This window comes from Hydra vulgaris, chromosome 08 (assembly GCF_038396675.1).
Source record: "Hydra vulgaris chromosome 08, alternate assembly HydraT2T_AEP".
Lineage (NCBI taxonomy): Eukaryota > Metazoa > Cnidaria > Hydrozoa > Anthoathecata > Hydridae > Hydra > Hydra vulgaris.
In genome coordinates this window covers 57,522,501-57,546,265 of record NC_088927.1, presented here as the reverse complement: position 1 = coordinate 57,546,265, position 23,765 = coordinate 57,522,501, and the positions used below count along the sequence as shown (strand labels likewise).

The following is a 23,765-nucleotide window of genomic DNA, read 5'->3' as shown; positions in this document are numbered from 1 at the left end:
TAAAGGTACTAAGAATTTTTATTAGCTTGATTGTGATACCTGGAATAACTGATTACGGTATTCACGATTATATCACGATTAAAATAACATGTTAAATTTTTTAAATTATCAAAGTTATAAACAAGACTAATATTAATGTGGCATTTTGATTGAAAATGATTTTATGCATTTAAAAAATTAAACACATATTATATTACTAATCTAAAGTGTTTTTATGCAGTTCTAGTTCTTTTTTTATTATTTCAGGAAACCAATATATAATCCATATAAAAAAGAATCTAAAGCTTAAACCTTTTTTTGTATATAATAATATAAAAATTTTGGTTTAAAACTATTTTTTATTCAAAAACTCATATATTCTAATAATTGTAAAGCAGCTTTGGCTTCTTTTTCTTTACCATCTTGGTGCAAACTACAATCCGATGCAAGCAATAGTTAGGAAGATAAAAAAGATGCAACTAATGGTGCCAATCTTCATATCTTTGTTTTATTACTTGAAGAGTCGTAATTCACCTGGGGTCTGGACACTACAATTGAATAAGAGCAGAGTTATCTTTATCAATGAAGGCAGTTAAAAGAATATTCTTACCAATTACAAATTGAACCGATTTCGGTTCATTTTGTACCCATTGTTTGTTATTCTCTTCGAAACGAATTTTAGAGCTTTTGCATATTCCACCTTTATCAAAGATGGTTTATAACATTAGACAAGTTATTATGTGCAGTTAAGTTCGTACCATTTACAATTGCACCCAACATATTAGGATCAGCAAACTTCAAGTTTTCTTATTTTATATATGAATAAATATCAATATTTTTTATGTTTTAAGTATATAAAAACATAAATTACACTTACAAAATCTTATTAATAGATATTTTAAGATGTATTAATATTAAAACAAGTTTATAACACTAATCTAGACTCACTGCAACCCAATTATTACATAGCCGTTTAAAACAAAATACGTATTATGTTTTCGCCACATAAAATTGAATACATCAGTTAATTTGTAAAAATCGATATTAGAGACCAGGCAGATATAATCCGCGTATTATGGATCAAATTTATATTGATAATATACATATTAAACAATGTATTTAAAATCTCAAATTACTGGACCACCTTGGAACGTAAAAATATTTGATTATATAAGTAAAATTTTACCTAAAAAAAGTACTTTAAGTACGCTTGAAGTACTGTTTTTAGGTAAGTTATTTTTAATTTTTGTTTAGGTAGTTTTTTTTATAGTAAGTTTTTTTTAATTTTTGTTTAGGTGGCCCAAGAAGTCCTTTCGGTCTTATAACAGTGCACCGCGGTTGAGCATTTAATTGGAAGTTTACGTCTTCTTCCTAACCGATGTCGCAAAACTTGCACAGAGGTGGGGTTTGAACCAAGGATCCTTTGTTTCTGAGGCAAGTGCGCTACCACTGCGCCACGGCTGCTCATGAAATCATTTTACTTAACATAACTTACGTGCAAAATGGTGTTGTAATAGCTCGATTCAAAGAAAATACTTGATTTTATTAAATTGTGCAATAAAAAGAGAGGTTTTACAATTAACAAATATTTTATGGTTATTAGTGACGCAAAAAATAGTTTTGCTTTCTTTGTTTTTGAAACTTAGTTTATTCCGCAACGCCTTAAGGACTCGCAATCGGCCAAGACCAAATTGTCTAAAATATTATAGTCATGCGTGGACATACAAGACAAAAAACTGCACCCGTTACCTGGGAAGACTTGTCTAAAAACATGTTATATTAATCTGATAAAATTGAATTACAAGTCAAGCCCATTTTTTCAACTGTTGTCAGGAAGTTCGGAAACCATTGGTTTTAATGTAGTAACTGCTTTTTTTAATACTTTAGCTATTACAGCGAAATTAATAAAATTAACTCCTTTATTAAACATATTTTTGTAATTCTATAATAAATTAACTTTCTAAGTTTGTTTTTAGTTATATTTTACAAATAATTTTTTTTAATGAAATGTTTAAACTTGTTTAAGTTAAACAAATAAACTTTAAAAGCGCCGATCGCCAAAGAACTGGTATCAAATCACACAATACCCTTGTCACCATGTACAGCCCAATCACCATTAGCTGTTTGCATAAACCTATTGAAGTACACACTTTTAACTTTTTATTCCAAACCTCATTGTTCTAATATTTTATCAAACAAAACGACTCTTTTCAAAAAACTGCAAACTGTCTTTACCAAACACAAACTGGCATTTTTGGTATTAAATTGCAACAAGCTCGAGATGGTTTATAAAAAAATAATAGTTAACTCAAAAATAAAAAAGTTTAAAGTTAATTAGTTCCTATCTTATTTGAAAAATAAGTTTGAAAAATCAACATAAACCATTTTAAAGACACCATTTTTTGTTGAGTAACAAAAAAATGCGTCATTAAAAATATGTGAAGAAAAACAAAAACAAATTTTTCCAGCGTCTTATTAATATTTCTATATGTGTATATCTAAATCCAAGCAAATTGCAACCACGTTTTTTAAATCTAAATATATGGCTTTTATGTAAAACTACCCATTTATACAGGACCCAAACATCTCTAAAAAATTATAAAAATTAAAAAATAAGTTATTTACATTTCATTATTTATAAAAATACGCGGATAAAAGTTTTACACCAACATTCGTATTAAAGTTCATTAATTATAATTCAATTAGTTAATGTTTCGTAATAAACTAAATGTAAAAAGTTAAAAATAAAATAAGACACAATTGGGGAGACTTGCAACTTTCAAATTTTGCTGCTCACAAATGCAAAACACAACTCTTCTGTTTAAATTTTTCAAAATCACTTCAAATGAATTCCCGCTGGACTACATAAGCTTGCCACCAACCTCGCTCACACACAATCTCAATATACGAGCCCCATTGTATCCAATCTGCTCCCCTTCCTTACTCTCCAAACTAAAGTTTTCAAAATGTCTGTTAACAAATAAGAGGCATACTATTATTTCATTGACAAAAATGTTGTCCATGTTGGCGGATACTCTCCACTTCACCAAATCATCTTCATCTTTTATGACACTCAAAGATATTTTATAATCACTGGCGCAACATTCGATCCAATACTAAGTCGTGTCAACTCTTGTTGTACGTTTTGATAAAACTGCTTCTCTCCAGTCCAAAACATGTCTGATTTTATATCTTTATTTCGTTGGATAACAACCATTAAGAGGGTTTTCCCTTTGGAGAGTTCTATTTTGTTTTCGTCATCTTCAATTAACTATTTACGACTAATCCAATCTTCTAGTTTGTTTTTGGATTCTGCACTTGCATGTTTTGGTATGTTGTATTGAGAAACTTTGTTATATAATTAGTTGAAGCCTTCTCTACTCCTCCATTTCCATTTAACTTTCTATTTGACACGATCAAATATTGATGATATTCATGATCTTGTTTTTAAATGCCACAAACACATTTCTCTCCAACATTCAATTATCGTTTTATAAAAAGTTTGTATGCAGTATAAGCATCTACAGAAAATGCTGCTAACAAACAACGCTTAACTTCCCCATTATCTTGCTTACCTTAAGCTTTTAAAGCATCATATACTAAATTTTGTTGAAATAATAAATTGCAGTTCTACATTCTGCATTATAGCAACTACTTTCGGTCGTTATACCCAAACGGCAACGTTCAAAGTTCCATCATACGTTTGAAATATAACAAATAATTTTATAGTTGAATCCAAGTCCGGTTAAGGTGAGTTTCCACTCATCCGTTTTTCAACGGGAAAAGGAAAGGAAAGGAAATAATAATCACGTGAGCATGCGTAAAAAAGGTTTTTATTTGTCCAAAGGAAAACTGCGCATGCTCACGTGATTATTTTTCCGTTTCCTTTCCCGTTCCCATAGAAAAACGGATGAGTGGAAACGCACCTTAAGCTTGTAATTTTCTTTGTTGAAACAAAAACTTCTTTTCATTCCAAATAAATTATCTTTTGTTTCAGACTACCAACAATAGGCAGCATTAAAAACCGCTTCATACATAATTACAATTAAAATAATTATGAGCTGATTAAAAAAAGAAACTACATAGCTACCAAAGAATACTCTTGAACTTTATACACCCAAATTACATTTTATACATTGAATGAAAATAAACCTAATTACATTAAATGAACATTGGGTCAGATATATTGGATCAATGTTGTGTTCATATTGTAAAAAAATCAACTTTTGCAAGATAAATATAACATTGGATCAATATAACAAATCAAGCTGTTTTTAAAATTAAAGTTGATATTAGATCAACGATGAGTTAGCGTCGAAACAAAGAAAAGGCAGCATTAACAATAATTTTACATATTTTGATCTAGTGTATGCATCCTAGTTCGGAAATATGTAGTCTATTAAATGTAATTTTATATGCATGCCATATTACTTGCAATTCAAATCTACAAAAATTAATACCTTTTTCTCATTTCTTCTGCGCATGACAAACAAAGTCGATGACCACATTTTGTTTGAATTGGCTTACGAAGAGCCATTTTACATACAGGACATTCATGTTCATCTAAAAGTTCACTTATAAAATACGCATCGTATCCACCGAAGTTCTCCTGATTTAGGCTTTCCATTTTTTTCTTTTGCTAAACATAAATATATTGATATTAAACTTTTTTTTTTTAACTTTTTTTAGTTAAAACAAAAAACTTTTAAACTATTTTGTAAATTGAAATATTGAAATTTCAATTTTGTATTCTAATTCTTTAATGAATGTTTGTATTCATTAAAGTGTCATGTGTCAAAATTTGCTAAACCTGTTTAAAATACAGTAGAAATAGTTCAGATTGTTTATGCGATGAAAAGTTTTAATACCCTACAGAGTGATTAGAGTACAATTAGGTATGTGTATTAAAATTTTAAGTTTATCAAATACTAGATAATTATATGTAACTAAAAAGCTCTACAATACAATATTTTAAGGGTGAAACACTATCAAATGCAAGCAGATCTACTTGCAGTTAATAAGTTTTAAGTAACGAATTTTTGAAACATGGATTTATTGAAAAAGTTATAGTAAAATCTTATTATTTAATTGTCTAAAATGTTATTACTTTGTCTATATTCACGTTAAGGAATTTAACTTGGTATCAAAAAAATTAACTTTTACCACCAAGCACTTTTTGAGGGACAACCTTCTTAAAAACCAAGCACTTTTTGAGGGACAACCTCCAGTATAAAAGTACATAATCCTTTCATAAAAGGGTTTTTTTTTGCCAAAAAGTAAAATTAATTTTGTTTTAGACCACAAAAAATAATGAGAACTGTAACTTAGAGTTGCGAGAGTATGTGGTAATGATAGTTTTACATATCAAAGTACTGAAAAAGTTTAATTCTTATAAAGTTATCTTTTCTAAAAAGAATGGAAGTAAAACACAATTTACAATACATCTAATAAAAATTTTGTCAAAACTTATTTCGCGCAGTTTGTTAAAACATCAGTTTAACATAATAACTCGTATTCATTAATGACGTTTTGCTGAATCATTTCTAATAATTTATTTATACTTTGTATAATTGAAAAACAAATATATTTTTTATTAAAAAAGGTTTAAGATAAGATAACATACCAGATAAGTTATTTTTGCACATTATTAGTTATATTAAATTCCAGTTGCAACAGAACACGCATAAAAGTACAAAAGTACTAGTCTATCATAGCTGAAGAAGAAAGTTTGTGAATAGTCGTAAAGATCAATCATTATGAGTACCAAGAAAGAAACTACGATCCTTTTTTGAAGAAGTATTTGATTGGAAATCAAAATGTTTTCTTTGTACCAAAAAGGTAGACCACAAGCATTCAGCAATTGCTAAAGTTGAGTCCATACCATTGATTAACAAAATGATTGAACGTTCTTTGAATAGAGAGGAAGAATATGTTCTTCTTCTAAATACAGTTATGAAAGCATAATGTGTTTGAAACACAAGTCTTAATAAAAATATATCTGATGTGTCGTCTAAAATAATGCCTTATCAAGGATCAAGCTATCACGGTTTGTTAAATGTAAGTTTTAAACCAATAAAAAGTTTGTATCTGATGTATTTAGTGCGCCCAAGATGAGTGATATTGTTTGGTATGTAGCATGGTTTTTTAGCTCAAAAAATAATCCTCGCCCAAACTGGTCAGGTTATATGATGCATACTACATCACAATCAACAACAACTAATGAAAAAGCATTCATCAAGTTTTTACCTTTGATTAACTCTTAAGATGAAAGTTGCATATACTTACCCTGCTGTTCATAATTGATAAAGCTAATAAATATAAAACAACTATTCCCTGCGTTACGTTTAATGAGCCTTTGTGGCAGAAACCGATCGGTGTTATAAAAGATCAGAACTTCAATATAGTATGACGACTCGGAGGGTTTCACACAATGATGAGTTTTCTTGGAAGAATTGGAAAACTAATGGTAGGAACGACCTAAAAAAGGTGTCAAAGCAAGTTTGCTCTGAAGATACGGTAAAGCATTTGCTTAAAGGAAAAGCTGTTGCAAGAGCCTTAAAAGTTCACATGTAGGTCAAAGAGTGCATTCATGAGTCATATTATAGATATTTTAGTTGACAAATCAAAACTAGATATATCCGGACTTGAATACAGTTATAAAATGACAATGCAAAATGATATGAACAAGAAAGAGATAATCAGTCTTGGTAATACAGATGCTTTCAAAAATATTGAATGTGTCATAATAACCTACACATCATATGAATCACGCACAGCAATACTTCGAATTCGGAACATATACCACATCGGTACCACAAAGTAACTTTTAGTTCCAGAGAGAACTTGTAACTGGTATTTGCATCTTCAAGCAATCTCAAAAATGGTTAATTATTTGCCGCATTAGGACATTAAAACTATGCTAAGTATGCCAGTTTATACTTGCCAGAAATTCAATATCTTTCAGAAACAAACCTGTAGTTACACAACAACATTTAGATGGTCGTCACGCAGTGCATCAATCTTCAAGGTATTGGGATGGCCTATCTTCTGATCTTGTAATTTGGTAGACCCTGATGCGTTTTTTAGAATGCAAAGTTGGTTTAATACACAAAGGAACAAAAATAAATTACAAAAAACAAAACAAAAAAACAAGAAGTAGAGGATTTGATGAAAATTTACGCAATCTATGGACAATGAGCATCTGTATTCTGCAAGTGTTTATAAAGCAATGCAAAAATTACCTGGATTTGACATCGGAGTTATAAAAAACAATAAAGAAATAGGTATTAAAAGATTAGTGTGCGATTATGAAATAGTAAGTTGTTTTACGACTGGTTTGCTGTAAGAAATCCATTCAATATTGATGATAGAAAACTATATTCATTATCCACGGGTGTTGTGTGAGTCAATGGTGGAAATCGTGTCAACTGCGACGCGCCTGAGAACATAGGCGTTTATCTATAAACTTGTCTTGACGGTCTTAAGTTCAATGAAGTAAAGTTTAAAAAAAAGAATACGTTTTTTTCTTTGGATGTTTTGACTAATAGCGTAAAATTAGACAAACAAACTAATTTTGTTGATTCAACTCTCCTTTTTAATAGGTTTCCAGCAACTGCAGAAAGAGAGATGACGCTTAACTATACTTTGATTATGAGCTCATTAATATCTTACAACTATTATTTAAAAATAACCTAACGCTGAAAGCAAACAAATCATCTTTACGCAAAGTGATTCTTCCTGACAACCAACTTAAGTCTAGTACAAACGTCATCTTGTGCATTTATGTCCTTGACAGAGGTTCCTTACTCCACAGAGTTATTTGGAACAAAGGTATGAGATTTATAAAAATTGTTGCGACCTACATCAGCTATATAAGAAAAAACTATGCCACCACTTATATTATATTTAATGGTTATATTAAAAGGTCTTCAATTAAATCTAATAAACACATAATTAGAACAAAATGCAATGGTTTTTCCCAAACTTTTGTCATGAAAGTAAGTAATAAGGTTCCGAACTCACATATGCGTTTTCTATCAAGTTCACACAACAAAGCACTGTTAATTTTATTTTGTCAGATTATCTTAAACAAGATGGCCAAGAAGTATATATTTACAAAGGGGATGCTGATACAAAAATTGTCTCTAAACTGTTGGAAGTTGCAAAAAAATTTTGACATGCTTTGTTTTTTCCGATGATACTGATATAGCAGTGATGCTAATGTATCATTGGAAAGATAAATTAATTGAAGTTTTTTTATAATAAAAGCAAGAAAATACTCTGGAGAATAAAAGATGCTCAACCTCGATTAATGGATTTTAGAGAACATCTGTTTTTTGTTTATGAAGAGTCAGGATGTGACTCGACATCTTCAATACTGGGTAAAGGAAAACGTTGTTTTTGAAAAATACTTCAAAAATTGAATAGTATACAATCAGTATCTGAAATTATTTTGGATTACTGGGCAACCAAAAAAGAAGTTAAAGAATCTGCTGTAAAGGCTTTTATTGAATTTTTTGATGAAAGTGCAGAATCTTTGTTTAGGAAAATGCGGTAGCCATTTGAACGTTTAATTTTAACTTTTTGGACTTAAGTCCTTCATTTAGATTGAGAAAATTTAGATTTAAATTGAGAAAATGTCATATTTTTATAGTATTATTTCTTAGATGTTTGAAATATAACAAATGGTTTGTGAAAGAATTATTAAGCCAGAAAAGTTACCACCAACAGATCGTGCTGCTTTTTTTATGGTTTTAGAGTTCATCTCCAGGTTATTGAATGGAAAATGCAAGATAAATTTTTTAACTTAGATCCAAAAGAATGGGGATGGAAATTAGATAATGGTTGTCTTCTTTCAATTACTACAGACAAACATGTAGCACTTACCAATATATAAATGTGATTCGTTGTGATTGTAAAACATTGTCAAGAAACATGCGCAGAATTAGTATGTGTTCTTGCAAGAAAAACGGATTAAAATGTATGTCTGCATGCTGTCTCAGTCACGGGCAAGACTGCAGTAATAAAACCGTAAAATTTATTTTTTAAATATATTATATTCACATAATCTTCTTAAAATATATTACTCACTTTTATGATACGATTGTTTTACATTTTTAGAATTTTTAAATTGAGGAAAATTCAAGTAATGAAAATGAAAGCAAGAGAAATTTATTTGAAGACTTGTTTTAAAAAAACTAAAGTCTATCTAATTCTAACGAAATTTACATTAAGTTCTCAAAGTTATTTTAAAATAATATATTACTTTTCACATATTTTTTCCCATTTAAAGTTATGCGCAGACTAAAGTTATTATGTTCTGAAAACAAAAAAAAAAAAAAAAAAAAAAATATATATATATATATATATATATATATATATATATACATATATATATATATATATATATATATATATATATATATATATATATATATATATATATATATATATATATATAGAATATTATTAGCATGCATGCATTAACATTTGTTGGTAATAAAAAATGTGTACCAAAAATTCTAATTCTAAGGCTTTTGAGTATTTTGCAATTTCAAAATCTTTAATATTCTAAGGATAACGCTATATTAAGAATTAAATACAACATAAAGTTTAAAGCGTGTATACCGCCATATTTATTTCAAGCAATCCTAAATAACACAAGGCATATGTGTATTATGCCGAACAAGAGTATTACATCTTCCTTCCATAAATTTTTTATTTTTATTTTTTATTTTTTTTTTAAATGTGTTTATTTTATATAGTTAAATAAGTTCTTTATAATATACACAGTTAAATGAAGTCCCTCAAGTAGGCAGGTCTGTTTTTAGTCCTCGACGACCTTCGGACGTCAGGCTGCTGTTCAGTCAATGGAGTTTCATGAATACTTGTAGCTTCTTTGATTTCATTGTTTGCTGTTTCCTCATTTGATATAGGAGGTGTGATAGCTGCCCGTATTTCGTATGGTAAATCAAGTTGCTCATGCTGATATGCTAGTGGCTGCTCATTGGTTTTAATCAGATGTTTACGATTACGCCGATATACTCTTCCGTACTTATCTACCATTTTGTATGATCTGGGTAATGTTAGTTTTTCTTTAACTGTCACTTTCTTCCATGTTCCATTTTTTTTTCATCCGGGCAGTGTCATTTGCTACGAGATTTGGGAGTTCAGATGCGTTCCGATCATAATATTGTTTTTGATGATTTCTGGACTTGGTGATCTGACTATAAGCATTTAAAGGAACTGCTGATATAAGTAAATCAAGATGGACAGGTAGGGTTGTTCGCGTTTTTCTGTTCATGAGAAGTTGGGATGGAGAGTAGTCCATACCTGTGAGAGGCATGTTGAGGTATTCTAGAAGACTAAGTTCAGGGTTGTCGCATTTTTTAAGTATTTTCAAGTTAGGACTTGATGGAGTGAAGTTGAACCCATATTCTTTTGAGAGGTTAAAGAACTCTGCACTGTTGTAGGGGTTGTTATCGGCAATGAGAGTTGAAGGAGTTCCGTGACGAGTAAAAATGGTTTTCATGAATTTGATTACAGAGAATGCCGTTTTGTCAGGAATGACACTGTTCTCAATAAATTTAGAAAAGTAGTCTATAACATTTACAAATATTTTTCCATGCAACTCATATATGTCTGATCCTACTCTACTCCACAGTAAGTCAGGAATGTGTTCAATGATTTTTTTCTTTTTGTTGTTATTACGGTATTTAAGGCATTTTTGGCAATTAAGTATTAGTTTATCAATGTCGCTTATAAGCCCTGGCCAGTAAACAGTGTTTCGAGCTCTAGCTTTCGTCTTTTCGGTGCCAAAGTGTGATAAATGAGGCTGTCTTAATATGAGGGTTCTCACAGCAGTTGGTATGACTATTTTATTTTATTTTAGAATTATTCCCTCTGCTAGGTGTAAGTTGTTTTTGATGGACCAATATTTATTTTCTTCACTGCAAAGTATTTGTCGGTTTCGGGGCCAAACATAAGTTATATAGTTTGTTATTTGAGAGAGCACAGGGTCAAGTTTAGTGTCGTGCTACAATCGCTTTAGTCTATTTGTTGATATTGGCAGATTTTGAATTAAAGTGTGGGCCATAACGTTGCAGTCCTCATTTAGGCTATCATCCTCGTCAAAATTGCTGAGGTGGGTACGTGATAGAGAGTCAGCAATGTGTAGATCTTTTCCTGGAACATATTTCACTAAAACTTGATATTTTTGGAGTCTTATCAAAAGTCTTTGTATGCAAGGTGGTGCTTCTGACAGCGGCTTGTGCAAAATGTATTCAAGAGGTTTATGATCACTTTCTATGGAGACCTGTTGCCCATAGGTATATTGGTTGAAACGTTCACAAGCAAAAACGATTGTTAAAATTTCTTTCTCTATCTGGGCATATCTCTGTTCTGCTACAGTTAAACTAGAAAATGTATACCTGATCGGGTGACCTTCTTGCATAATACAGGCTCCTAATCCATGTGAAGATGCGTCTACCTGAATCTGGACATCTTTTGATGTGTCGAAGAATGAGAGTACAGGAGAAGATGAAAGAAACTGTTTAATTTTTTCCACAGCACTGGTATGTTCATGGTTCCATGACCAGAGTATGTCTTTTTTAAGCAGCTGGCGGAGGGAAGCTGTTAACTCTGACATATTTGGGATGAATTGTCAGCACCATTCCTAAGAGCCGTTTCAAACCTGCTTGACATGCAGGCAATGGGTATGCAGATATGGTTTTAGTTTTATCAGGATCAATTCTTATGCCTTCATGGCTGATTATATTCTCAAGATACTTGACTTCAGATACTCGAAATTGTATTCTTTTAAGGTTGAATTTGATGTTTCTCTCACAAGCTCGTTGTAGAATTTGTTTGAAAATTGTATCATGCTCAGCATCTGTTTTAGCTGGAATGATCAAGTCATCGTGGATAGCCAGAACATATGGGATGTCACCAAAGTTAATTTCAATCATCTCCTGTGCAGCGTCCGATGCGCATGATATGCCGAAAGGCATGCGGTTGAATTTGTATCGGCCATAAAGAGTGTTAAATGTGCATAGCTCTGAAGAAGTTTTATCTACTTTTATATGCCGATAGCAATCAGCCATGTCTATGACAGTAAAAACTTTGTTGCCACAAAGTTTGCTAGAGATTTCTTCTGTAGATGGAGTGGTTTTGTATTGTCTTAAAACAGACTTGTTTAGTTCTTTCGGATCAATACATAATCTTAAGGATCCATCTTTTCTTTCAATGATGACCATTAAGTGTACTCAAAGTGTTGGTTTAGAAATTTTTGAGATAACTGTGGCTTTTACAAGACGGTCAAGTGTGCTTTTAAGTTTAGGTAGGACAGTCATTGATATTTTCCTTGGTGCTTGAATGACTGGGATTGCATTTTTAGCAACTGCGATATAATAGTTTCCTTTAACTAAACCAAGGCCGGTAAAAACGTCACCATAATGTTTTAAAGTGTTAGCTTTATCAATTTCAACATCGTTAATGTTTAGAATTTCAAGAGATTTGCAGGTACTTAGACCAAGAAGTGGTTTTACATCAGAAAGAGATACAACAAAAAAATGGCACACTCGTGAAATGTTTTTCTTTTTAACAGTCAGATTGCAAGTTCCTAGTTCAGGAATATTGTTTCCACCACACTTTGAGAGGAGGTCTTCCAGGATTAGAGTTGTAGATGTTGTATGGAATGACGTTACATTGGGCTCCAGTATCTAATTTAAATGTTATATTTTTGTTGTTGACTGTAATATTTGTTAATAAAGCGTCAGTACATTCCATCGATGCTGCAACATGATGAATATATAACTCTGCAACGTTGAGGTTGACTTCCTTTTGATCAATTTAGTCTATACAATTAGTATTAAAGCGATTAGTTTTGGATCGGCACACTCTACCAAAATGGTTTAGTGTTCCACATGCTGTGCACTTTAGGCCATATGCCGGGCAAGATGAGGTAGTATGTTGTGATCCACAGTAATGGCAAGATTTTTGTAAATTTCTATCAATCTTTAGGTAGTTGAATTTAGTTTTGTTTCCATGTTTGTTTATAGAATCTGCCTGGATTGTATTTTCGAGTGCTTTTAGTTGTGCTTTCGATGTTTCATATGCTCTCATAAAATTTATTGTTTTTCTAGAGTGAGCTCAGTGTCTCGAAGTAGTCGTTTTCTGGCAACTTTAGAGTTGATACCAGAGACTATTCTGTCACGTATTAGACTTTCTTCGAGGGTTCCAAACTCGCATGTTTTAGCTTTATTTCGTAAATCAATCAAGAAGTCAGTAAATAGTCTGCCGTCTTGCACACATGTATTGAATAAATAACGTTTATAAGTTATGTTTTTTTTTGGGCTGAAATAACATTCAAACTTTTGAACTAAAGGTGTTAATTTATCGTTTCCTTCGATTGTGAAAATGATGTATCATATACTCTTAAAGCGTCTTCGCCAATCATATGAAGGAAAATAGCACATTGAATATCTTCATTTTTATCATTGACTCCAGAAGCTATTTTATAATGATTCTATCTCTGCTTCCATTTTTGCCAGTTTTCTGAAACATTGCCATTTAAATTCATGGCCTCTAATGGTCTAAGTTGTTCCATTTTGAATTAAATACAGATTTACTTCTGGTACCATGTAATATTCTAAGGACAATGCTAGTTTAAGAATTAAATACAACATAAAGTTTAAAGCGTGCATACCGCCATACTTATTTCAAGTAATCCTAAATAACACGAGGCATATGTGTATTATGCCGAACACGGATAATAAAAAATCTCTCTACAGTTGTATTATAATACGACTGCAATGAGATTTTGATTTTGCAATATACTCAAAAGCCTCAGAATTAGAATATCTGGTGAATATTTTTTATTACCAAAAAATGTTAATGCATGCATGCTAATAAGTTCCCTCTAAAAAATGAAGCGTTGATTTGATGTTGATTAACGTCGTTTTTGCGTTGACATTAGCGATCAACGGTGATCAACTATAAATGGATGTTGTAGCAGCGGCGATGTTATCAACAGCAAATCAACGTTTATTTACAAACACAGAGCGTTCGTTGATTTTCTGTTGACAAAAAACAAATTTATTAAGCCGTTTATTAACAGTAATTTGCTGATCAAACAGCATGTTCTGCTGGTATTTTTTCGTTATTTTTGGTGGTAATAAAACGTTTGTTCAAATTTTAATTATATTACGGTATGAAATGAATATAAACTTTATTGAAAAACATGTACTTTATTTCTTGGATTAAAATTATCCTAATGAAATTAGGGTAGTTCTTTAACTATTTGAGGACAATAGAACATCGTAATGTAAATATTTAAACAATTTAACATGAAAAAGTTACAACTTAGCAGAATTATGGCTTATTAATGCTTATTATAATAACATTACTATTATCATAGCAAATTAGTAACGTTTATGACTGCAAGTATTTGCCTGATAAATTCTGACTGCAAACTTAAACTATATAGTACAAAATGCAATTTAAATTGTTTTTTTCTGTATAACAGTGATGCGGAAGTTATCGGACAAAATAAAAATGTCAATAACTTATTTATAAATAAAAAAACAAACTACTATTAAATTTTTTTTAAATAAAGCATTTATCTTTTAATAAAAATATATTATTTTTATATGAAAAAACACCACCATCTGCAATTGATCTCAATTTTGCTCTGACGCCTTTCATATGCGACTTTAAAAAGTTTAAATCAATTTCTTGTAGTTTTAGTTTAATGCGATCAATCAAAACTTGCTCTGTTGAAGCTTGCCAATCTCCTTCGTAAACCTTCTGTGCCAAATGTCCCCAAAAATTTTTAATTGGTCGTGCTTGAGGCACATTTGGGGGATTGGATTCTTTATCAACGTAATGGACATATTGGTCCATCCAATTTAGAGAATCTTTAAAATAATGAGTACTTGCTAAATCTGGCCAAAATAAATAGTTAAAGTCTCCATGATACTTGTGAATAAATGGAAGAAGTCGTTTTTCTAAACATTCATTAATATAGATTGATGAAGTGATCGCTACAGCCTTGGAAGTGCGAAACAATGGCTCGGACATACCACGGTCATATATGGCTATCCACATTATTAATTTTTTTGGAAATTTTTCTTTTCCTATAAAACGAACACTTTCTGGGCATGTCTTTTTGTTGTTTGTGTAGTATCCAGAATTTCCAGGCATGTTGTCCCCTGCAAAACAAAAGTATTTTTCGTGATCGATGACTAGAAGCGATTTTGTGTTATAGAGTTGTTTAACTAGTTTCCTGCTTCTTTTCTTTGCCTTTATTTGTTGTTATATAGTGTATTTTGGAGTCTTTTCACGTTTTCTATATTTAATATTCATTTTTTTTAACTGACGACCATTTGTCGATTGATTTACACCGAATTTAATACCTATTTTTCTCTGACTGACCTCTTTTCGATTGTTGACAAGTCTCGTTAATTAGGCTTTCTTTTCTCTAGTCCAGGATGTCGGACGACCAGGGTGCTTTTTATCAGAAAACGATTGAACAGTTTCAAGTCTTTTTATGCTATCATATATTGTACGTCGAGCAAATCCTTCCTTTTCAAAATGATTTACGATTTTATTTATTTTTTTATATTAGGTTTATTTACAAACAACATTTTTAGTCGCTTTCGAAAAGATTCTCGTTCAGCTGCATTTAACCTCATTTTAAATAATTGAGTTTCAAATAATAAAGTTTATTTTTTATAGAACGTTTACGTCTACGCATAAAACTACAAAAACTAATTATTATGCTCAAATAATGAAATTAGGATTTGTCCGATAACGTCCGCATCACCCGTTAAGAATAACATAGATCAACAAAAAAAATTTTTTTTTCTGGTGCCGAGCAAACAATTTGTTTTTTGTATAGCATTTCTCATTTTGATTTCAAATATGCAACTCTTTTTTTACCATCAGGTCAAGTTGTCAAGATATTTAGGTCCAAATCTTAAGTATTTAGGGTAAAGTCCCTAAAATTGTCGAAAAAAAAGTTATTCAAAAGTATGTCAACCTGGGTCTCAAAAGAAGCGTGTTTTCATAGAGATTTTAAAAATGTTATTTATTTGTAATAAAAATAAGTATTTTGTGTTTTTTTGGTGAATAACATTCTGTTGACTTTTTTTTAAGAGTCTTTATCATTTTCTTACATAATTTTTTTGTCAATAAATTTTAAGGAAAAATATTTATGTTATCTAAAATCTCTATGAAAATACGCTTCTTTTGAGACCCAGGTTGACATACTTTTGAATAACTTTTTTTTCGACAATATTAGGGACTTTACCCTAAATACTTAAGATTTGAACCTAAATATCTTTACAACTTGACCTGATGGTAAAAAAAAGAGTTGCATATTTGAAATCAAAATGAGAAATACTATACAAAAAACAAATTGCTTGCTCGGCACCAGAAGAAAAAAAATTTTTTGTTGACCTGTGTAATAATTCGTTTATTTTTTTTCTTTTGTGATGTGATAAAATAAAGATAATAATGCCTAAATGTGACAGAAGCCTATACATGAGAGAATTTATGAAAGAAAAACGATATGCTGAAAAAAGAATAAAATATCTTCTTGAAGAGTGCAATATTGTTGGTATAGAGAATTGTGTTCATCTAGATTCAGACATTCAAAAGATTTTTGAAGTTTTTGAAGATGTGCACAGCGATATATTGATGTTTTCAATCACTTCGCCTGAAAATAAATTTTTTTAAGTAAAGTTGAATCGAATTATGGTGATGTTGACGACATTGCAGCTGAAAATAGTTTATACAGTAGTATTGATACTCTAACTTCAACAAAAGATTTTTTATATGAGTGGTAATTAAAATACTGTATAAAAGATGATGCTTTAAATGCACTTTTATTTCACTTAAATAAATTTACTCCATCTATACTGAAATGCAGGCAGACATTACAAAAATCTCTTCAAAAAGGTAATATTTTATATGTCAGTGGAGGCGGTTATATATATTTTGGAGTTGAAAGTGTAATTGATGGATTATATATATCTTGGAGTTGAAAGTGCAATTATATATCAACAGTTGAATATATAGAAAAGCTTGATCTAATTGTAAGTATTGATGGTGCACCTATGTAAAATAGTAAAAAGACTTCCATTTGGCCTATACTAATTACAATTAACAGAAAAGGACTATATGCTGTTGTAATTTGGTATGGTCAGGGAAAACCAAACAGTTTGGACGAATACTTTGAAGATTTTATTCTTGAAATAAAAAAATTGCAAACTAATGGGTACAAACAGTTGCAGGTGTCTATTAAAGCTTCTGTTTGTGATGCGCCTGCAAGAGCATTTGTTAAATACATTAAAGGGCATAGTGGCTACCATAGCTGTGAAAGATGTATTTCAGTTATAAAATAAAAACATGGTGTAAGATTATTGGAAACAACTGCTTTACTTTGTACTGACATGGCTTTTAAAAATAATTTGTATAAAGAAGAAGGTCACCAACTTGAGAGTCTTTCCCTGCTTGTTCAGTTAAATTTCCCAATGGTAACTGGATTCCCATTGAACTATATGCACCTTATATGTCTTGGGGTAGTTAAAAAACTTCTAATAAACTGGTGTAAAGGTCCCTTATTTATTAGAATAAGTCAATCTGTTAAAGAAAGTATTTCAAATGAACTCATAAATTTGTGAAGTTATACACCATCCAATTTTCAACGTAGACCACGCTCTTTAAATGAATTTGAGAAGTGGAAAAGCAACAGAGTTTCGATTCTTTCTGCTTTATGCCGGACCTGTTGTTTTAAAAAAGAAAAATAAATAAAACTAACTATGACTTATTTATTTCTCTTTCAATTGCTATGCACATACTGCTTTCTGAAAAAATGGTAAAAAATGAATTGTTAGTGGCATATGCTAAACAGTTGCTTATATGGTTTGTTAGAGAAGTGCATATTTTGTATTGGGAGATCTTTGTAACATACAATGTTCATAGCATGACTCATTTAGCTGATGATTGTGTTAACTTTCGGGAGAGTCTTGATCATCTATCAGCTTTTCCTTATGAAATCTTTTTGGGTCGAATTAAAAAAATGGTGCGAAAATCACATCAAACTGTTGCCCAAATAGTGAGTCAACTAGAATAGAGAAAAAAGTTGGAAATTATTCTTAGAGAAAGGAATGGTAAAGAAATTTCTGTCCAAGTGGTAAATAAAAAGGTCACATCAAATCTAAGAGAGTTTATTTCATTCAAGACAAAGGGTTTATTTTAGTAGAAGCGGTTTTGGTAGATCTTTTAAAATGCAAGGGTCTAAATCCTCATTCAGTTCAAAAGTTTTTTTCTGATTGTATTGAAACATCTTATTTAGACGTTTGTTATGTAAATTCATTAGCCAATTTAAAAACAATTTTTCTGAAAAAAAAAGAACTTTTGAAAAAAGGCTTGATGATACCTGTTTAAAAAGGTGGTTATGCTTTATTTCTGCTTAGACATTGTGATATTGCTTATGATCACTGATTTCTTGAATTAAAAACACAAATTTTGCTTATACTTGCAGACCATCAATTTTTAAAAAATGTCTGTGCATGTGTCATTTTGTAAAAATTGTTATAAATTTGTCAAATATATAGTTTATTGAATAATTATAAAGTGAGTTGAATGCATTTTAATTTATAAATTTTCTCTGTGAAACAAATACCTGGTATGTTTATAGAAATAATAAAATATTTACGCTGGTGTTTTACATTAATAAATCTAAAAAGCGTGTTACAAAGGTCATTGTTTTTAATCTCTAATGTATTTTTAATTTTATTTTGTAACTTATATAAGATTGTTTAGAATTAAATTGCACCAGAATATTGATATGTCAATTTTTAAATGGAAAAATTAAAGAAGTGGAAGTGATTGCAAAAAGTTGGATGAAAAATGATGGGAAATGCTTCTGGCCGCCACTTAAAAGTTTCGCTGCTATTCGTAAAGCTGTCACAACCTTGCAGCCACCAACCTCTGATTGGAAGATATATCCAGCTAGGATTTTATACACTACAGTTTTGCATATTACATAAAAAAAATGTAAAATAATTGAATTAGATACTGAAACTGAATGTTTTGACCAGGGCACTGTAGAGGATAAACATGTACTGGTGCATATTTATTTCTCTCTTACAATATGGCTGTTCTCTCATTTAATATCACTTATTTTAAATCCAACGGGCATTTGTTTAAATTATATGTTCTGAATGTCTTTAGAATGTTTAAAGAAGATTTCCAACGATTACAAAAAGTTTTTTTAATCGTTGACAAAAACATTTTTATTTTGGAGTCTTTATAAAAAAAAGTTTTTTTAACAATGTTTTAGTTTTTTTTTTAAACTGTTAGTGTTTTTTAAAAACTAAAAAATTCATTAACTTTCATGGGGTTTTCATTAAAATTCATTAATCTTTATGCAGTGCACCAACTGCACCCCGTTCTCATAGGGCCTGCTTTTGCCGCAAACATTTCAATTGCATTTTCATTAGATATTGATAAATGATTTTACGTACATAAATTTGTGTTTAGATTTTTATGAAGAAGCTAAGTCACGCTTATAAAAAGCAGCAGATACTTCTAATATTGAAACTGACACCGAAGAGAAAAAAGGGACAAAGCGAAAGTAAATTTTACTAAAATTAGTTTTTAATAAATAAAAAATTTTGCAATTTTTTTGTTTAAATGTAAAGTTTATATTAAAGAAAAAGACGGCAATGACATTTTGTGAAAGTGATGAAGATATTGTGATTGGTGATGAACAACTATACTAAAGACATTATTTTGATAGTTCAAATAGCCAAAGAACATCTAACGTCATTCCAAATATAGCAGGTTGACTATTTTTGAAAAAGTAAAATAATGGTTTGTTAAAATAAATATGCTTATTTTTTTACTGAATTATAGATGTTTTTAAATCGATATCAACTCCCTATTTACACAGTGAAATAGTAAGCTTTTCAGCTGCTGAAAATAACATTGACTTCTCGAAAGAAACTAATCTATCTCAAGGGAAAATGATGTTGTCTTCAAATATATTGGTAAAAAAAAGGCCTAATGTTGCTTTTGTTCTAATTAAAATCTGTGTGCGTGAGCAGTAAAAAAATGAAAAAAAAAAGTCAGAACTATATGTTATAAAATATAATTTTATTGACAAATATTTTATAAATATATGTTTGTTGACAAGTTTAAATAAAAATCACTATAAAATGTTTAAAAATTTTGTTTAATTTTTGTATGTATAATTTATCTATACCTAGGTACGAAATGGCTCTAAAAATTGTGTTTTGGGTAAAGAGGATAGTATAGAAAAACATTTGTCTTGCCAGGGTAAATTAAATTTTTAAGAATGTAAGTTTTACGTGTTAATCAAAGTTTTATTTATTTTTTCCATTTAGGTAATTTTTCATGGTTAATTTTTTACAAAATATTTTACATAAATGATAATAATATTATTTATTTTAATACATTTTTTTAAGATTTTCAAAAAGTTGCGATGGCAAAAATAGATAAAAAGGTACTACTGTTGCTTTTTATTTTAATATCAAGGACTACATAAGGCCCCTACAAATTTTCGAAATTTTGAATCAAATCAGAAAAGTGATTCAAGAATCAATTTTAAAAATCTATGTATTGAATTCAAGATAATTTCATTCATACAGAATGTACATAATATGTATTCTGACCCTTAAGTAATTTTTATTTTTTTTAATAATAGATGAGTTCTCTTATTCGTTGTGGAAGTAATACTTCATATAAATCGGCTTTTGCTTTTGGAAAGTTGTTGATGAGCGAGGACGCTGGGGCCTGTTTTAATGTCTCTGGTGGTTCATTGAAGATAAATTTTAAAACATACACCCTGTATCATATGATAGTGGGTAAGAATGGTTTAATGCATTTTATATAGATTTTTTTTTACAGGAAATATATTTTGTTTATCCCAGTTTTTTTTCAAATTTGATTTGAATTTTTGATTTAGATGCGATTACACGACAGTATCATGATGCAAAAATTTGCGAATGTCATTCAGACATTTCGGAATTTTAAAGGCAATCAGGAACACGACTCAATCGAAAAGTTTTAAAAATGAAGAATGCTGCAAACGCTAAATAAGTTGTTTGAAAATGTAAACTTTGTGTTAAATTCAATATAAAACTTTCTTACTTAACGCAATGCCTACTTTCTTTCATTATACTTTTGAGTTAGCTTTGAATTGCTCTATCAATAAATTTTTTGCTAAATCCTTTATTTACAGCCTGTTTTTTACAAAACAAGTGAAGATTTGAGCAACATGTATAAATTTTATATACAAATATTTTATATATATACATATATACATACATAATATATATATATATATATATATATATATATATATATATATATATATATATATATATATATATATATATATATATATATATATAAATAAATTTTAGATAAGTAGAAAATCACTTAACAAAAATTTTTTTCATTTAACACTGTGTTTCATTAATAGAAAGACTCATTAGAAATTATGAGTTTTTTTTATTGATGAGAGCATTTATAATGAGTCTTTTTATTGATGAAACACAGTGTTAAATGAAAAAAACTTTTTCTACAAATTTATAATTGCTCTGTTTTTTTAAGATGTTGTTAATTGTTAATTTATATTTTTTTGATATATGGATCAAAAAGCCATATCAAAATGCCGTCGGCCATTATAAAAATCAGTGTTGAATCACCAGAATAAATGTTTGTTGATTAAACGGTGAAAAGCAACATTCGATCAGTGTTTTTTGTAAACAGCAAAGAAACGTTGATAAGTGGCTAACATTTTGAACAAAAAATCTATATGGAATCAATGTAGACGAGAAACATTGAATCAACATCAAATCAATGCCTCATTTTTTAGCGGGTTGTTTTTCATGATTTTAAAACATTTAAAGTTCATACAAATTAATTACCAACTTAATGCGTAAGTTGTGGTAATAATAAATAAACTTCGTTGATTACAATAATGATATTTTTTTGGCATTTCATACACATCTCAAATATAAGAGATGTTTATAAAATGCCAAGTATTGTAAACTCGGTAAACTTATATCAAAAGTTGCTAAATTAGAGGATGTTAATTTTCTCAACAAATATCTTTCATATATTTCATATTCTCAACAAATATTATTCATCTTCATCAAAAAAATGTTATAATTGTAATTGACGAAGTTTATGTAAAGCCACAACTAACGTATCAAGACGGTTTTTTTAATTGGAAAAGCATTAAATAATGCAGAACATTTTGCAACTACTGTTTTAAGTTTTGTAATTTGCTCATTATTTGGAGGTTATAAAGTAAATCAAGCATTCTTTAAAATATTCAGTTTGATTTCTCCATAACGGGCAACTGAAAACGTTTTTTTGCTCTATAATAATGTGCATCTAATCAAATCTCTTTGAAATAATTGTTTAAATGAAAAAACGCAAGAGTTAAAATATTTTGACTGTGGCCTTCCAGCAAATATGTCAGCATTGAATCAACATTGAAAACCGGTCGCAGCGTAGAAAAAACGTTACAGTCATAAAAACAACGTGCTTTCAACATTGATTCAATGTCTGTTTTTGCATACTAAATCACGGTATATTGAAACGTTGAATAGGCGTTAAAATCGTAACGTAATTTATGGTGGAATGCAAGAAGTGAACTTGAGTCAAGTTCGACTTGAACTTTACATTGTAACCAATTGCAGCAGAGTATGGGTGTTTTCTTCAAAAAATACTCTGCCGCTATTGGTTACAAAGTAAAGTTCAAGTCGAACTTGACTCAAGTTCGCTTCTTGCATTCCACCTTTACCTTTTCAAAATAAAACGTTTATTCAATGTAGAATCAACTCACGTAAAAAGCCAATTTAAAAACGTTTTAAAATTTATGCTTCATCAACGTTAAAAACAAACCGCTTTATCAACGTTAAAAACAAACATTTTCAACGCTTATAAATTTAAATCTATCTTATCTTTTCAAAAAATCGCTTATATTCAACGTTGAGTAAAAGTACGCAAATAATCACTGTAAAAACGTCGCAAGGTTTAAGGTTTATCAATGTTAGACATTAGCTGCTTCTTTAACGTATTTAAGCTATTTATAAAACAATGTTTATTCAACGTAACACATCCATCCAGCCGGAATTACGTGACTATATCACGAAATCAAAAGTAACCATATTGAATTGGGGGAAAACAAACTATTCATTTTTATACGCAAAGTCAAGAAAACATTATTTAACAATAACTTTATGCCCAACAATTACTTTAAAAGTTAATTAAAAGAAACAGTGAATAGATGTCTGCAAAATATAAGTCTTTTAGGTGATTTTGCTTTATTTTTACATATTTTTAGGTATTAGCTTTACATTGCTGTCTACATAATATTTTGGTTGTTTTAGGATATAAAAATTACTGATATTTTGATATTTATTAACCTGTACTAAATTAAGTTGCAAATTAAAAGTATCCCACCAGTAATCAAGTGTGTCGAACAAAGATAAAAATTACAAGATTTTAGGAAACCATTGGTTGCTACATGCACTACTATCCACAACACGATTTATCGTATTCAACCACTTTCTTTTAAGAACTTCATCTTTGAAAGACTTAAGTTTTTATTTTTTATTAATTATGTTAGTGCATCTTTACTGCACAACAACTTTATAATATTTAAAAAAAAAAAAAATTTACAAACCGCAACAGATTTTTTAGATTGTTTCCCCTCAATTCAAGATGGTTAATTTTAAAGC

The 23,765-nt window shown here is 29.7% G+C and overlaps 1 protein-coding gene across 4 annotated transcripts in view; it reads right to left on the bottom strand.

The window, feature by feature from the left end:
• LOC136084007 (TNF receptor-associated factor 5-like) overlaps positions 1–23,765 on the bottom strand; it is a 143,540-nt gene that overhangs the window by 86,479 nt on the left and 33,296 nt on the right. For all 4 annotated transcript variants that reach the window (XM_065803998.1, XM_065804000.1, XM_065804001.1 and 1 more), the window contains exon 2: positions 4,440–4,618. In XM_065803998.1, coding sequence (XP_065660070.1) covers positions 4,440–4,606 — 167 coding nt within the window. In that variant the 5' untranslated portion in view covers positions 4,607–4,618. The remainder of the gene's footprint in view (positions 1–4,439; positions 4,619–23,765) is intronic.